The sequence below is a fragment of the Pipistrellus kuhlii genome, unplaced genomic scaffold (genome assembly GCF_014108245.1).
Source record: "Pipistrellus kuhlii isolate mPipKuh1 unplaced genomic scaffold, mPipKuh1.p scaffold_m20_p_37, whole genome shotgun sequence".
Classification (NCBI taxonomy): Eukaryota; Metazoa; Chordata; class Mammalia; order Chiroptera; family Vespertilionidae; genus Pipistrellus; species Pipistrellus kuhlii.
In genome coordinates, this window is record NW_023425537.1 from 5,482,335 (window position 1) to 5,499,271 (window position 16,937).

The following is a 16,937-nucleotide window of genomic DNA, read 5'->3' on the forward strand; positions in this document are numbered from 1 at the left end:
CCGTTTCCCCCATCCATCTTGTGCCCACATGGCCTTGGCTGACCCCTCCTGGTGTTACACCTCTCAGGAGATGCCTGCTCTCCGCGCCATTCAGAGCCTCAGCACAGCTCACCGCCCTGGGAGGGCGCTGTTGCACCTGTGGTTCTGGGAGGTGGTGGGGGGTTGGGGGGATGTGGGGGGCAGCACTGTGCAGATCAGCTCTGGCGCCCATGAGCCTCAAAGGCCTTTCAATGCGCTTCACATGGACAGAGCATCCTGGGTGTCCAGAGAGCTGGGCTCTGGCGTTGGTCCGGGACCAGGCAGAGAAGCTGCTGCAGAGCGGGCTCCAGAGTGCCTGTCCAGGCTGGGAAGCTGGGCCTGTCGCACGTCCAGGAGGAAGGCTCAGCAGCCACTCTCCCCACGTCACCCTGGTGTCCACCCAGCGCATGCGCCAAGGACAAGAGGCAGCTTCCAGTTCAATATCCTCTCTCCTTCACTGGGCACTTTTGTTCCCCAAGACTTGGATGACCCCTCCTACTTAAGAGCCCCAAAGCCCCTCATTTTCGCAGAATGCTGGTCTCCCCCAGCTCCTTTGCTCAGAACCGCCCGAGACGTGTGAGCTGCTGGGCAGAGCTGGGGGCCGCCATCTGTGGGTGTGGGGACAGGGAAGTAACCGGCTTGGACATGAAAGAGGAAGGACTTTCTAGGGGGGAAAGTGAGGGTCAGAGAGGACCCTGAGGATAAGCGGAGAGGGAAGGTAAGCTCGTAAACAGCAAAACAGACTAAAATGCATTTATTTTTGTCATAAAGCAGCGTTCCCAGCCTTTCCACCACACCGCACACCGAGGATGGACAACTCACATCCAAGCCCACCTGGGGCCTCACGGAGGCGGCTCTGGAAATCCAGAGCACGTCTCAGAGCAGAGGGCCTGGCCCAAGCCCTTCTGCCTCTTACAACTGCATGACCCCGGGCAGGCAGCAACTTCTCTGCCCCGGGAACAAAAGAACTAACACCCAGGAAGTGGTCAGCACGCAGCCTGGCACAGGGGGCTCCCACAGAACCCATCCTTAGAACAATCACTGGGCTGAGCTGCTCTGACAACCAGGGGCGGCTGGGGAGGCAAGTCCAAGGACAGTGAGCACGAGGCAGAGGGCAATATCCTCATCTGCTCAGCCTCTGCCTTGAGCGTGGAGCTGACACTTTGCTCTTGTCAGGTCCCAGGTTGGAAAAACGAAGGGCAAAGACGGAGATCAGAAGCCGCCATTCTGAAATGAAATCCTTCTTCCTCTGAGGTCATCGTCGTCAGTAGAAGCCAGGGAACACGTGCCCCTCCCACCCCAAGTTCCTCCGCAAGGACGGCACGGCCAGCGGGCGGGTGTTTACGGGCAGGCTGGCTGTGAGTCCGGGGCAGAGTCGGGAGGGTCGGGCTGCCCAGGGGCCGGCTCGGCGGAGTGCCCCTGGCGCTGCTGTCTGACGTACTGGTCCAGCAGGGCAGTCAGGTGGAGGGGCTGCCGCTGCAGCAGCGCGTGGGTCTGGGCCGTGAGGAGGGTGAGCCCTCCCACCAGCTCCCCCTGCACCAGGTCCAGGCTGGGCAGCTTGGAGTAGTTGATGAAGCCTTGCCGGCTGAGGATGGTGTCGTCGATGCAGCCGCCTGGGAAGGCACAGGGTCAGGTGGGCTCCCCACAAACGCCTCTCCTCTCTGGAACATTCCAGCCCAGGAACTGCTCTCCATTACCCTCCTCCACCTCCCATCCTGCTCCCACGTGTGCCCCCCCGCCACTCACACTGTGTCTGGGACGGATCCCCTCGCCCCTTCCTAACTCTTCTCTAGAAAATCCTTAAGTAAATCATCCTCCTGGTCCGACCCCTTCTAAGTCACTGTTCCTAAACTTTTTTTTCTTCTAACTTTCTTGAAGAACCATGGAGTATGTGTTTGTGTGTGTGTGTGTGGGGGGGGGGTTATAAACAGATTCCTGCCCCTTCCCAGAGACTATGAAATCAGTATTCTATAGAGAAACACTGCCTCTAGGGATTCGTAGTATCAGGGAGTCTGGGAAACGTTGCTCTCTGTTCCTCAGCATCTATACTTGCTATTTGTTTTCATTATCTTTGTCATTGGGTTTTAGCACCTAGTAAAGACTCAGTGTCTGAACTTCCTCCCCCAGCAGAGTCCTCTCTGCCTTCCCTAATCTCCCCCGTGCATAAGGGATGCAGGCAGCGAGCCAACACAGGTGTCAGGAGACACAGGCAGCCCTGGGCTAATGGCGCTGCTGACGGAGGCCCCATCTGTGAGAGGATTCCTCTCCAAAGAGGTGCCTAGCAGACAGCACTGGGCGGCTGTAGCACCCGCTCCCTTCACACACACACACACACACACACACACACACACACACACACACCTGGCAGGGGAGCTGCTCACCTAACAGCGGCAGGAGGGGCACGCTCTTCAAGACCCGCACCATCTCCCTGACTTTGGGCTCTCCGCTGACCAGCAGCAGGTTGTGCCCCACGAAGAGGGGCAGCAGGTTCCGGTACTTGGAGCCCTCCAGGAAGGGCTTCAGGAACTGGGACAGCAGGAAAGAGGGTTCACTGGGGGCGAGCGGGAGGAAGAGCTGCCCGCCTTGGGCACAGGCCACATCGGTTAAGGCTGAAACCAGAGGGTCTCCTCAGCTCCTAATGGCAGTTTAGGCACCAGACGAGAGGGTGCTAGTGGAGGGGAGGAGTCGGAGGTGCCCTCGGGGAGAGATGCTGGGTCTGTGGGGCAGGGGAAGGGGAAGGGAACACAGGCAGGGTCCATGGGTAGGTGGCTCCCTACCTGGTTAGGGAAGGCCTTAACCAAGATATTGTGTTTCCGCAGCCGGTGTCGCATGAGCAGCTTGTCCTCCGAGCTCATGGGGATGTTCTGGCAGATGGCTATCATTCGGTTGTTTTGGAAAACTGCTGCTATCTCCCGCCGGATGAGCCGGATGAGGCCTGTCTCCTAAGATCAGGAAGGGATAACCCAGGGGACCTAAGCAGCTTCTTCTCCGTCCCCCTCACCTCCCCCAGGGATGAATCCAAATGCGGGGGAAGATCAGGTACAAGCAGGATAGTTGGGCCCTTGACTCCCAGGGACATGTCCCAGCTTCCATTCTATCCTTTCGTTTTCAGAGATAAGCGGTCAATAGAGCCGTGTTTTCCAACTTGAGAACACCGAGTCCCCCAAACTGGTCGGAGTCTGACCCAGTCAATATTATTTGACTTAGAAGTCATGGTGCTGTTTGCAGAATTCCATGAAAATATTAATGCATGTATGGCAAAAATGGAAGATTCACTACTGTGCTAAATCCAGATTCTAGATCTGCCCTGTATAGTAGCCACTAGTCAAATGTGGCTATTTCTATTTAAATTAATTGAAATTAAATACAATCAGAAATTCAGATCCTCAGTCACACTGACCTCATTTCAAGTGCTCGATAGCCACATTCACACTGGTCTTTCTGTTCTTTTTAAAAACAGAAAACCACTATCGTTCTTCTAGAATAATGTGGAAGCTTCAAGTCCTTCAAGACAGGACAGAGATCCTCTCCCCAATTACCCCGCCGCCACCACCACACACTTGGTTAGCTTCCACCCACATGTTTTTGGAGACAAGTTAGGAATGAGGGAAATTCAGGAGACCCGTCCAATCCACAGAGGTCAAAAGGCCAAAGCCAAACCAAGTGAAGATTTCACTTTAAGGTTTCTGGGCCATGGGTCAAAGCGAGAAGTAATGATGTGGATGACTGTGTCTTGGAATCCCACTTCACTATGGTCCTGGATACAAGACCATATCCATACCACCACCATACCACCATACCACCACCAGACCACCAGACCACCAGACCACCATACCACCACCAGACCACCAGACCACCACCAGACCACCATACCACCAGACCACCACCAGACCACCAGACCACCACCAGACCACCAGACCACCAGACCACCACCAGACCACCACCAAGTAACATGCCCAGGCTTCTTACCTCCTGGACTGGCTTGGAGGGAGGAGCCAGGCACTGAGGACTGATCGCAGGTTTCGGGGGGATATACTCAGTGACAGCCATCAGTTTCTGCCGCTCGAAGTGCATCACGCGACGGTGGCGGGTAACAGCCTTGGAACCATGGCGGACAGTCTGGAGGGTGGGCAGCCGGCCTGGCAGGGGAAATAGCAGGGCAGTGAGATGCAGCATCCTGGAGGCCTTAGTCTGCCCTGGGTGGAGAAAAGGGCCATTCTCCGGGCAGAGACAACCATGGCTCACAGAGCCGAACCGAGCCCAAAGTGGGATGAAGAATTTCCTGCTAGAAATCCCGAATCCCCAAACCTTCTCTCCTAATGGCTGACCTTAGTTCAGTTGCTTGATCCTTTGAGGTTCCCATTTCTCCAGTACTTGGTTATTATTTATTACTTTTTTCCATCATTTTTTTGTGCACGACTGGGGGGAGGGGGAGGATGAAAACCAAAGAGAAAGTATTTTGAGCACCAACCAACATCAGCAGCACTTCTTAGGAATGCCAGTTCTCGGGCCCCATTTTAGATCCTCTGAACCTGAAGTGGAGCCCAGCATGTTTGAGTAAGCCCTCCAGGCGATGCATGCTGAAGGGTGAAATCCACTGCTCTGACGCCATCTCCCACGATTTGAAGAGGGGGAGGGGGGAAGTTACACTGCCCTCAGAGCTCCCCCAAACGAGTCTCCAGTCCCTCTGCTCATCGAGTTGGCAGGCATTGCCAGAGAGCACCCCTCAGAAGACAAGAGAACTACTCAACATACTGGGCCCGAGTGACCCCTTCATCCTCAATAAAAGAATTCAGTCCACGGCTTCCCACGTTCAGCCCTTCCCAAGCCTGGGATGAGATCTCAGGGAAAGGTTCAACTAGAAGGTAGCTCTACCAGTCAAGAGAGTTCTTGGGGTGAGTTTGTATTGCCAGGGACCACAAATCTAACAATTAAAAATGCACAGGCTCTGGAACTTGACTGGTTTCATCGTCGGTAAAGAGGGGACGAGAATGCTTTTTCATCGGGTGCTTTAAGATGTAAATAACACATATACCACATCTGTCACTGTACCAGGCCTATCTAGTGCGCTCAACGTCATTTATTAAACACCTAAGGCATGCCTAATACTGTTAGGCATTATCACACCTGTTGCTTATGCTGGTTCTGCCCTTCGGGAGTTTATAAAGTCTGATGGACAAATAAATAAATGCAAAGCTACAGGGCTAACGAGAGGGCGCAAGGTACAGATGTAACAGGGGAAACCTGCTTTGCAGAGGGTGGTAAGGGCAGGCTTAAGAAAGTGACATTTAGGCTGAGATCGTAAGGAGCCATCATGTCAAGGTTGGGGGGCCCGGGGTGGTCCAAAGGAAACTGGAGGCGAGCAAAACCGACCAAAGAATGCTGGGGGCGTAGACAATAAACACTGTGGCATGGCTGACGCTGTCGCCGTTTGCGGTTGTTACTGGAATCTGGAGTCACGGGGAACTGACTGGGGAAGGAGGCGGCGGGCGATCTAGCTGGGGGTCACCGGGGGCCGCCTGGAGTCAGAGGTCAGAGGTTACGGGAAGGAACCGGAAGCAGAGGAGGGGAGCCGAGGGCTGGAGAGCACCGGCTGTAACGCGCCGTGAGGATTTGGGCCGCTCCTTACCCGCCGGGGGCAGGAGGCCGCCTCGCAGAATCCCAGCCACGGCGGCGGCCATTGCCTTCGGGAGAACGGACGGGAGCCGAGTAAGACGGAAAGAGCTGAGGATTGTGGGATACCTGGGGCCGGAAGCGGTGGGAGGGCCCGCCTACTGGAGCAGTACTATGCATGCGCGGCGAGCCCTCCCTCTCCTCCACCCCTGGCGTCGGTCTCTTAGCAACAGCGCTAACCGGCTGAACCGCGCTTCTGCAGGGGGATGCGCTCTCCTCGCAGAGTTTCCGGCCAGCAAAACCCCTCCGCCGCCCGCAAACTCCAGGCCCTCCACTTCGGTTTCCGTTTGTCTTCTACCCCACTTCAGTAATTTGGGCAGAAGTGAATCAACCCCTTGGATCAACCCCTTTCCCTTGTCCCCTAAGTCTCTGAGCTTTCTCTCTCTTCATACCATCCTGGATCCCGCCATCCCCAAAGGCCTATCCAAACTCTGCTCTTGGTGCCAATCCCGCCCCAGGCCAGCAGCCTTTAGATCATGCCTGGAGGTGAGTAGGAAGACGGGATGGCAGGTAGAGCCGTTGGGGAACAGGAGGGTCAGGCCTCCGAGAATAAGGGATTGTAACGATGGAACCTGTCTTTTCACAGCTCAGCTCGCCCAGAGTCCAGAGAAAGGGGAAGTGTGCATTACCGAAGCCCTCATCACTAAGCGGAACTTGACCTTCCGTGAGGATGAGGCTCTGTCAGAGAGGATGTGAGTGCAGGGAGAGAGAAGGGTGCTGGAATATTGAAGTCCCCAGGAATGACCAGTCCCTTCAGCTGTACTGACTTGTCAGCTCATCTCTGTCCCTCTCTTACTCCACACGTTCAATCAGTGGCAATGCCAAATTGATTTCCTCTCCTTCAAAATCATTCTATTTATTTCCCACCGTGTCCACTCCACTGCCTTAGATAAAGCTGTCATCACCTCGCAAACTCCTAATTAGCCCCCCATGACCCCAGTCCAGGCTCCCCCTGCTGTTCCGAAAGTGATCCTTTTCTGATCATGATAGAATCTTCCAAAATAAAATCCAAACACCTTAGCATGAGTTGACCTCTGCTGCCCATCCAGCCTTATTTCTCGCCACTCCCCACAAGTGTGCAATTCCTCTAAGACGCCAAGTTCTCACACCTCAGTGCCTTACTACTTAGAGTGGTTTGGGTGCTGGGGAGAGGGGAGGGGGCAGCCGCATTAACATCACCTGGGAGCTTGTTAGAAATGAAAAATCTCGCCAAAACCGGTTTGGCTCAGTGGATAGAACGTCAGCCTGCAGACTGAAAGGTCCCAGGTTCGATTCTGGTCAAGGGCATGTACCTTGGTTGCGGGCACATCCCCAGTAGGGGGTGTGCAAGAGGCAGCTGATCGATGATTCTCTCTCGTTGATGTTTCTAACTCTATCCCTCTCTCTTCCTCTCTGTAAAAAAAAAAAAAAAAATATATATATATATATATATATATATATATATATATATATATATTTTTTTTTTTTTTTTTTTTTTTTAAAAAGAAAAAGAAAAATCTCAGGCCCACTGAATGAGAATCTGCATTTTTAAAAAGACCCTCGGGGATGTACGGGCATTCAAGTCTGAGAAAGGCTGAATAAGCACAGACTATTCCTTCTGTTTGAAATGCTTTCTCCTCACCCCCTCTCACTTTCCCGGCTGATTCCTCCTCAGATGTCACTTAGCCATCCACTCCGTAAAAACCTTCACACACACACACACCCAGCTTCCCTGCTAAGAGACCACAGAAGTGCACTCTGTCACACCGCCCCACTGCCTGCCCTCCCAGGTTTCACACTATCGCTGAGCTACAGACCGTCCGCCTGGACCGGGAGGGGATTACCACTATCAAGAACCTAGAGGGCCTCCAGAACCTTCACAGCCTCTACCTGCAAGCGGTAACTTCTCGCCCCCGCCCCCGCTTCCTCTCCCCTTGCTTCCTGTGGACCAACCCTGTCTAATCTGCGAGGAGCCAACCAGGTCATCGAGCCCATTCCCTGGTGTCCAGCAGGCAGGCCTTCATGGAAACCGTTCCCAGATGAGCCAGAGTCTCTGGAATGGAAAAACCAGTCCTCCCAAAAGAGCATGTTCTTGAATCCGTTTGGTGGTGGTGGTGGTGGTGGTGTTGTCAGACACTTCTCCTAGCCTGGTTCTAAATCTCTAAAGTTATGTAGCTCAAGCTCTTTTTCTGTTTTGAAGAAGAGGAAGGAGCCACGGAGATCCCTCTGTGTCCTTCAGAAACTTGAAGGCTGTGATGGTGAGGGGGGGTGACCTTCAGCCTCAGCCACAATGAGTATGTCCAGCTCCCTGAGCCTTTCCCCGCAGAAACCACACAAACCAAAGGAACGTGTGTCCATGACTCTTGTCGTGCGTGTGCGCCCCCACCGAGACCCTTCCCATCTCCCTGCGTCGCCTCAGTTTCCTTCTCTGATTGCCAGGCCACTCTTTGGCTGTGGGGTGAGCAGGGTGTGCATTCATCCACTTTAGTCTGCCCCGAATTTACACCCTTCCCCAGCCACCTGGGGAAAGCAAGCCACCCCCCGGCGGTGACAGACAGCTCGGTGACTGGGTCCTGGGTCCCAGCTGCCAGCATCGACGTGGTGGTGGGGTTTTGTCTCTTTAAAGGGCCCCTCACCCAGCTGACCTCAGGTTGGGTTCCCGCCTTGGTTTCTCCCCGCAGAATAAGATCCAGCGAATTGAGAACCTGGCCTGTGTCCCCTCCTTACGGTACGGGGGCCAGGGCTCGGGAGGGGGTGGGGGTGGGGAGCAAAGAAGGGCGAGGGTGAAGGGAGGAACCCTGGTAACATCCCCAGAGAACTGGTTCAGATCTCTCCAGGCCTGGCTTCTTGTCGGCTGAGGAGGACCCAGTGAGCCTAGCCCTGTTTCCCTCACCCCGAAAGGCCACGTGCCCCCACTTGCCGCCCGGCTGCCCAGCCCGGGGCCGGAGCACCTGCTGCCCTCTTCCTCCCCGGCGGCTGTTCTGACATTCAGCTCTTTCTCTGAGCCCCTGTTCCGACATTCAGCTTTCTCTGAGCCCCTCCCTTCCCCTGCAGCTTCCTGTCTCTGGCGGGAAACCGAATCCAGCAGGTGGAGAACCTCCGTGACCTCCCATACCTCCAGTTTCTGGACCTTTCGGAGAACTTGATAGCAACACTGCCGCTGGGTAGGGCGCCTGCCTCTGGCCCAGGAGGCGCTCCCTCCGCCCTGCCCCCACCCCCCTGGGCCCGCGCACCCTCCAGGGGGGCGGGCTGAGCAGAGAGGCGGTGGCTTTGGGCTGGAAGGTGGGCATGAGAGCCTCATCTCCCCACTCTGGTTCGAGCAGATGAATTCCCCCAGAGCCTTCTCATTCTCAACCTGACTGGGAACAGCTGCACCAGCCAGGACGGCTACCGGTGAGGAGGAATGGAAGCTGGGGAGGAAATGGTGATGGCGGAGCCCCTCTGCTACCTCCACGGGGGCCCCCCTCTCAGCCTGCAAATCTGGAGTCTGGTCCCTGGTCCCTTCTCCTCCCCCCCCCCCACCCCAGCTCAAGTCGGTCCCCTTTTCCCCTTCACCCCCGTAACGCCACGGAAAACCAGCCCTTTGGGGACTCCCTGCTCCCGAGCCACCACGGCGCTGCTGCTCGGTGCCGGGTCCCAGGCTCCACACGCAGGGGTGCCCTCCAGCGCGGCCTCTGCCTCCTGCCCTGCAGGAAGCGGGTGACGGGAGCCCTGCCCCTGCTCATGGACCTGGACGGGCAGCCGGTGTCGGAGCGCTGGAACTCGGACGAGGAGGACAAAGCCTCGGACGAGGAGTTCCCCGAGCTGAGCAGCCCGTTCTGCGCAGAGCGAGGTGACCCTGCTTCCCGAGGCCGGCAGCCTCCCCAGAGCTCAGCCCCGCCCCGGGGGCTCTGGGGAAGGGGCCCCGAGCCCAGCTCAGCCTCTGGGCCAGAGGACAGTACAGCCAGGGCCAGATGTCAGCCTGGGCACCCAGGTGACTCCCCCCACCCTCCGCCCCCTCCCCAGCCTCAGGCTCCTCCCCGTCGGGAAGGGCAGTTTGCTCAGATCAGCCAGAGACCAGCTCCCTTAGCCTGGGGGGCCTTCCTGCTGAGCCCGGGCTCCACCTGACACCCCGACACCCCAACACCCCGTCCTGGCCCTCACAGGCTTCCTGGAGGAGCTGGAGCAGGACATGAGCAGGCACAGGGCGCGCAGGCAGCAGGCAGCCCGGACGGAGCACCTGCTGAGGCTGGAGACCCAGCCGGTCCTCACGGAGCTGCCCCCGCCGCCCGGCGGGCCCATGGCCGGGGACCCCGCGGCTGCCGCTCCCCCCCGGGGGAAGGAGCCACCCCCAGAGCCGGCCTCCTCGCCACAAGCCGCCTCCGCCAAGAAGCCGGGCCCCCCGGCCTCCAGGGGCCCCCGAAGCACCGCGCAGGCCAGGAAGGGGGTCAGAGCGGCTGCAGCCCCCAAGGCCGCCCTGGCCGCGGCCCCCGGCACAGCCAGAACTGTGACCAGGAGAGCCAGGAAGTGAACAGGAGCAGACCCCTCCCGGGGCCCCCCGTGGCGGGACCGGTCCCAATAAAGTGTCTCCAGGCCCGGAACGTGTCCACGTCACTGGGGGCGGCTCGAGGGAAGCCATCAGCCAAACACAGGAGAAATAAAACGTATTTATTAAGACGAGGCTGAGCCAGCCACTCAGAATGAGGGGTGTGAAGGACCTGCTCTGATCCCACACCCACCCTCCTGGGTCCAGGCCCACCCCAGGCCCAAGTCCTAGGCTGGTCCAGGAGGAGCCGCGGGGCCGGGAGGAGATGCGGGGCCGGGAGCAGCCGCGGGGCTCACACATAGGCCTGGCTCTCCCTCTCCACAAAGGCCTGGAAGAGGCCGCCCAGCTCCTGGGAGGGAGGGGCCCCCGCCCTGGCCAGCAGCCCCCTCACAGACTCCAGGCCTTCCTGCTCCAGGTCCCGCTGCTTCTGCCGCAGCCGCAGCCCCTGCCCCTGCTCCTGCGGGGGGGGGGGGGGGGGGGGCGGAGCAGAGATGAGCCCCCGCAGCTCCCCTCCCAAGGGCCCGGCTCTGGGCTCAGGCTCAGGCAGCAGCAGGAGGGACAAAGGGCACCACATGCCCCTGGGCAGCTGGCTCCGGAGGGAGAAACCCCTCTTCCCACCCCCAAGCCCCCTCCTCCTCCCCGAGCCCAGAAGGGTGTGGGGGCCCGAGGGGTCCCCCGGAGGCCCTGCTCCCCGGGGTTACCTGCTTGCTCTCCATCAGCCCCAGGGCCGCCTGGTGTCCCCGGCAGAGCGCGTGCGGCCGGTCCACCCGGGCCCGGAAGCGGGGCGCGGCCCGCACGGGGTCCTGCGCTCCGAACGCCGGGGCCTGGGCCGAACACGGACCTGCGGGGCACAGGCGGAGGGACGGGGGGCTGTCACACCCCCGTGGGCCCGCCCGGCCCCCGCGCCCCGCCCCGCACTCGCCTGGCCGGGTCGGGCGTGGCGGTGAGGAAGTGGACGCGGGGCCGCGCGGGGCCGCGGGGCAGCACGGACACCAGGCTGGCCGTGGTGCGGAAGCCGCCCGCGTCCATGCAGATGCCGCTCTCCTCGTCCCTGAGGATGTCCATCATCGCCTCGGCCGTGATGGCCCCTGCCGGGCAGGACGGGGTGAGGGGTCCCCCGGGCAGAAGGGGGCCCCAAAGCTGTGGGGGGAGGGGCTGGCAGCGCTGTGTGCCCCCCCCCCCCCGCCCTCACCCCTTCACCCCGCACCCCCTGACCTTGGCGCCGCTGCAGCAGCTCCCGCCCCGCCCGGAAGCGGGCCTTGGCGGCCTCCATGCGCGCCGGCTGCTGGCCCAGCGAGAAGGCCCGGGCGAAGTGGAAGGCGCCCTGGCCGCCCCACCAGCCGCGGGCCTGGGCGTGGGCCGCGATGTCAGCGCCGGGTGCTCGGCCGCGATGTCCGCGCCGATGCTCAGCGGGTTGGAGAGGTTGCGGCCCCCTCCGCGGGGGGGATGGGGGGGGGGTGTTCGTTATGGAGGCCTGCGCTGGGCCTGGCGCTGAGGACACGGTGGTGGCGGGGAGACAGGACAGCCACAGAGACAAACGGGCGCCTGCCATCGGTGGTGAGGGCGATGAGGAGGCGCCTGCTTGCAAGAAAGGGGGAAGCCAGACCGTCAGGGGGCCCAGGAAGGCTCCTCGGAGGGAGCAGCAGGCCGGAGCACAAGAGGACTTACCCACGGGAAGGGGGAGGATACGCGTGTGTGTGTGTGTGTGTGTGTGTGTGTGTGTCCCTGCGGGGCTCATTTTCCATGTCTCCGCATGGCTCCACCCCGCGAGGGGTTTGCACCCGCACTGGCTCTCCCCTGCAGCCACCATCCTCCCGCCCCCTCCCACGGCTGCCAAAAGGCAGGCCCAGCACCAGCCTCACCCTGGATCCTCTGAGCGGCCCACAGCCGCCCCGCCGTCTCCAGCACCCAGGCCTCCGTCCTGTCGGCCAGCAGGAAGGTGTTGTGGTAGCAGAAGGGCGTGGGGTCCTCCCGGCAGCTGCCCCCCTGCCCATGGCGCTCCAGCAAGCCTGCGATCACGAGCACGGCCTCCTGGGCGGAGCGGCTGCGTTGTAAAGCCAGCCCGGCACACGGAGGCCGGCGCACGGGGGTGAGGGTGAGGGACGGGGGTGAGGCTGAGGGTGCCGGAAGCTCCAGGCACAGGGGTGAGGGTGAGGGTGCCGGAAGCTCCAGGCACAGGGGTGAGGGTGAGGGACGGGGGTGAGGGTGAGGGTGCCGGAAGCTCCAGGCACAGGGGTGAGGGTGAGGGACGGGGGTGAGGGTGAGGGTGCCGGAAGCTTCAGGCACAGGGGTGAGGGTGAGGGTGCCGGAAGCTCCAGGCACAGGGGTGAGGGTGAGGGAAGGGGGTGAGGGTGAGGGTGCCGGAAGCTCCAGGCACAGGGGTGAGGGTGAGGGACGGGGGTGAGGGTGAGGGTGCCGGAAGCTTCAGGCACAGGGGTGAGGGTGAGGGTGCCGGAAGCTCCAGGCACAGGGGTGAGGGTGAGGGTGCCGGAAGCTTCAGGCACAGGGGTGAGGGTGAGGGACGGGGGTGAGGGTGAGGGTGCCAGAAGCTCCAGGCACAGGGGTGAGGGTGAGGGTGCCGGAAGCTTCAGGCACAGGGGTGAGGGTGGCGGGCGCTCCAGGGCACAGAGAGGCCAGGGCGGGTGGGTGTCAGGCTCGAGCCCCATAGGACACCTGCCAGCACTGCAGGGAGCTTCAGGCTGTGGTGGTCAGGCTGACTCTGACGGCGCCATGCGAAGGCCCAAAGCAGTCTCAGAGCAGTGCCCTGACCCACCCCCTCTCCCACCAGAGCTGCTCGGCTTTTACTGGTCTGATGAATCAGGACTCTCGGTGAGATTTCATTGGAAACACATTTCGCCTCTACTGATTCTGGGCCAGGAGAGGCCAGAGGTGGCCGCCTGGGGGCGCTCCCACCCAGACTGTGGAGCTGAAGCCCCGGGAGGAGGGGCAGGCGGCCCCCTGGGGTGACCTGAGGCAGGCAGGGCGCAGACAGGAGGAGGCCCTGGGCGGGCCGGGCTCCGAGGAGGGGGGAGGCCTCGGTCCTCAGGCTTCTGGGTGCAGAGGGGGTGAGGGGGGGCAGGGGCCGCACCTGAGCAGATCCATGCCCAGCAGGGCTTCCTCCTCCCCGACCGGCTCCTTGGTCCACACGGCCTCGTTGCCGATGCAGACGCCATGCTCGTTGGCGCCCATCTCCATCCCCCAGAGCCAAGGAGGGCGGCTCAGGATCACAGCATGGGTCTCCGCCACCTGTTCCACCGCGATGTAGGTGCACTGCGGGGGGGAGAGGGAGGAGTGTCCGCTCAGAAAGGGGGAGAGTCCTTCCACAGCCCTCAGAGGAAGGCCTCAGCACCCCCACTTTACAGATGCGGAAACTGAGGGCGACAGAGGTGAGCTAACAGGCGAAGCCCAGGCTGCTGGACATGAAGCTCATGCTCTCCCCCATCTGGAGGCCTCCCAGGTGCGGGGGCAGCGAGGAGAAAGGCCGTAGAAGACAGCCTGCATCTGTCACACCCCCCCCCCCCCGGCACCCCGCGAGGCCTAACCCACCTGGAGCTGGCTGCCGGGGGCATGGGTGCCCGCGGGCACAAACACCACCTCCTGCACCTCGTCCAGGGGCCGGTCTGAGTTCTTGGCAAAGATCACAGCCGGGATGGCTGAGGCCGGGGACAAAGCAGTCACAGGAACAGGGGGTGTCAGATGCCATCTGGGGAGAGGGGGAGACCAGGGGTCCCTCTCCACTACCCCAGCCTGAATCAGTGCTGGGGAGCCCCTCCCCGACACGTGCACACAGACACTCAGGGGAGGCAGTGCCTGCGGGTTCTGGACGCCCCACACCCCACGCACACCCCACCCCAGTCATATGTGCAAGGTGACACGGAAGCACCCCTCTCTCCCCGCACTCCGGGCTCAGGAATGAGCAGGCCGGGGCCCTGCCCTTCTGAGCGCCCTAGTCCATCTCCCCTGTTACCCTGCGCCTCTCCCAAGTGTCCGCACCCCTCTCTTGCCCGCCCCTTCTGGCTCCCCAGTACTGTATGCTCCTCACCCTCTCTCCCTGCTAGATCCCAGCTTAGTTCCGGGAGCCAGGGCCTCCATGGAGGGTCAGGTCTGCCCGTTGGACCGAGGTTCCCAGGTGACCTGGAAGGCCTTGCCCCCGGGGGCGGAGCTGGAACCGAACGCCTGCAGTTCCCCTACCTGCCACCAGGGTGCGCGCTAGCACCGCTCCTGGGGGAAGAGGGGCCTCCCTAGTCTGGCGTGGCTGCAGGCCCTTCCCGGGGCGCAGCTTTCCAGCAGAAAAAGGCTGAGAACCAGCTCGTGACTCCAACAGGATCGCCGTGGGGAGCAGGAGCTGGAGCAGAAAGGAGCCACGTGAAGGGAGAGGAAAGAAAAGCTGGGCTGGCTTATTAGGAAGCTGAGAGTGCTGGGGCATCTGGAAATAAGGAACTTGTGCCCTGGTTTGAATTCCAAAGGCAGGACCCCAGGCTGGTGCCCCACCCACCTCCCCAGTAAGATCTATAAGAAGGGTCAGTCCCTGGCTGGTGTGGCTCAGTTGGTTGAGCTTTGTCCCATGCACCAAGAAGTCACTGGTTCAATTTCCGGCCAGGGCACATGCCCAGGTGGTGGGCTTCCTCCCTGGTGGGGGACACGCAGGAGCCAGCTGATCTTCCTTTCTCTCTCTGGGGGGGAAAATGTTTTTAAAAAGAAGGAAAAAGTATTTTTTTAAACATATTTTTATTGATTTTAGAGAGGAAGGGAGAGGGAGAGAGAAAATCAATGATGAGAGAGAATCACTGATTGGCTGCCTCCTGCACACCCCACACCAGATTGAGTCTGCAACCCGGGCATCAAACCCTGACCTCCTGGTTCACAGGTCCACGCTCAATCACTGATACACGCCAGCTGAGCGAAAAGGTTTTTTTTTTTTAATGGCTAGGCCAGGAGGTGTAAGGGAACACATACATAAGTTAGTACCTTTTTGAAGGGCACCTATACATAAAACCCATCCAACCCCCAAAGACTGATTCTCCCCCCCCCCCCCGCCCCCAGTGCTTTGTAGCAACATTTGGAAATTTCTACTCCAAAGATACGGCGTCTTTACACACCGTGAAGCTGAAACAGAAGTCTTGGTCGCAAGTGTTCTGCTTCCTGGGTCGTTTTCCTCTGTAAGCGATCTCCATCGTGTCCAGCTTTTAAGCAAATGCATCTCATCGCCTTTGCTCTGTGAAGTCCTCAGGAATGGGGGAGACACTTCAGATTATCTGTTTTCCCCCACATCCACCAGCCACACAACCAGTGCTACTGCTGTATCAGGTCTCTCCTGGAGTGGGAATGAAGGCAGAGGCTGAGGCTCAGCCCGGAGGCAGGCTGCAGGCGGGTGTGCTTGGCCATGGCGGGAGGAGACCTGGCAGATAAGGCTGTTTGTTGGGGGCCTGAAACCTGAGATGTTTCCTAAATGCCCTCAGGTATCCTAAGGAGATGCTGTCTCCAGGGAGATGGGCTGCACTTTCAGGAAGGGGACTGCCACTTGAACGGAAGAATGACCTAGAAGCTGGGCAGAGCCTTGCCTGGAACTCTGCGGACTGGCATCTGAGCTTGCTTTTGTGCTGTCTCTTTGGGCAGGTCACATACCCTGTGAAGGCCTCCGTGGTTCTCAACCACAGGTGGGCTGAGGGAGGGTTAATTTTTTCATTAAAAAAAAATGTATTTTTATTTATTTCAGAGAGGAGGGGACAGGGAGAAAGAGGAACATCAATGATGAGAGAGAATCACTGATTGGTTGCCTCCCACACACCACCCCCCTCAGGATTGAGCCCACAACCTGGGCATGTACCCCTGACCGGAATCAAACCCGGGACCCTTCCGTCCATATGCCAACACTCTGTCCACTGAGCCAAACAGGCTAGGGCAATATTTTTTCATTTTTATTGATTGATTGATATGAGAGAGAGAGAGGAAGGGGGAGAGAGAAACATCGATTTGTTGTTCCACTTTATTCCTTCATTCCTTGGTTGACTTTTGTTTGTGTCCTAACTGGGGATTGAACCTGCAACCTTGGTGTATCGGGACAACACTCCAACCGACTGAGCTTCCCAGCCAGGGTGGCTGTTTTTCAGCCACACAACTCCCACTGCACAACACGGTACTTACATCCTCTGCTATCAAAGTGTTGGCAGACTGACGGCATCCGCATCATCTGAAAGCGTGTGAAAATTGTAGAAACTTGGGCCCCACTTCAGACCTCCTGGATGAGAAGCTGCATGTTCACCGGACTTCGGGTATGACATGTGAGAAGCTGCTCTAATACAGCCCCTGGGGGCATACCGGGGTGGAGTTCGGGGGAGGGAACCTCGGTATCTTTTTATTTCATTTTATATTTTATTGATTTTTTTACAGAGAGGAAGAGAGAGAGAGTTAGAAACATCGAGAGACATCGATCAGCTGCCTCTTGCACACCCCCTACTGGGGATGTGCCCGAAACCAAGGTACCTGCCCTTGACCAGAATCGAACCTGGGACCTTTCAGTCCGCAGGCGGATGCTCTATCCACTGAGCCAAACCGGTTTCGGCAAATCTCGGTAGCTTGGAAAACTCCACAGGTGATCCGAATAGTCTACCGATTGGGAACAACAGGACTGTTTGGTTCCTGAGATTCTTTGCAAACCCACACTTCTGGGACGGGACGCTGAGCAGTCCAGTTTCCCGGGCTGATGCGGAGGGGAAGGCTGCTTTGGGTGCAGCGTCAGGGA

The 16,937-nt window shown here is 59.3% G+C and overlaps 3 protein-coding genes across 3 annotated transcripts; 1 reads left to right on the forward strand and 2 right to left on the reverse strand.

Annotated features, from left to right (window-relative positions):
• Positions 1 to 763: 763 nt before the first annotated feature.
• Positions 764 to 5,800, reverse strand: MRPL10 (mitochondrial ribosomal protein L10). The gene is made up of 5 exons (XM_036461438.2): positions 5,648 to 5,800; positions 3,988 to 4,157; positions 2,796 to 2,960; positions 2,400 to 2,544; positions 764 to 1,631 (listed from the first exon to the last, which is right to left on the reverse strand). The coding sequence occupies exons 1-5, from the start codon at positions 5,697 to 5,699 to the stop codon at positions 1,360 to 1,362; spliced, it is 804 nt and encodes a 267-aa protein (XP_036317331.1). The 5' UTR covers positions 5,700 to 5,800; the 3' UTR covers positions 764 to 1,359.
• Positions 5,801 to 5,889: 89 nt separating this feature from the next.
• LRRC46 (leucine rich repeat containing 46) lies at positions 5,890 to 10,237 on the forward strand. Its single transcript, XM_036461437.2, has 8 exons — positions 5,890 to 6,177; positions 6,278 to 6,383; positions 7,461 to 7,569; positions 8,352 to 8,398; positions 8,725 to 8,834; positions 8,994 to 9,063; positions 9,363 to 9,502; positions 9,816 to 10,237. Exons 1-8 carry the CDS (start codon positions 6,168 to 6,170, stop codon positions 10,178 to 10,180), a joined length of 957 nt encoding a protein of 318 aa, XP_036317330.1. The 5' UTR covers positions 5,890 to 6,167; the 3' UTR covers positions 10,181 to 10,237.
• A 64-nt stretch (positions 10,238 to 10,301) lies between these two features.
• On the reverse strand, positions 10,302 to 14,384 carry SCRN2 (secernin 2). Its single transcript, XM_045570834.1, has 8 exons — positions 14,238 to 14,384; positions 13,742 to 13,898; positions 13,284 to 13,465; positions 12,058 to 12,257; positions 11,403 to 11,628; positions 11,119 to 11,283; positions 10,897 to 10,969; positions 10,302 to 10,652 (listed from the first exon to the last, which is right to left on the reverse strand). The coding sequence occupies exons 1-8, from the start codon at positions 14,285 to 14,287 to the stop codon at positions 10,488 to 10,490; spliced, it is 1,218 nt and encodes a 405-aa protein (XP_045426790.1). The 5' UTR covers positions 14,288 to 14,384; the 3' UTR covers positions 10,302 to 10,487.
• Between the last annotated feature and the right edge of the window lie 2,553 nt (positions 14,385 to 16,937).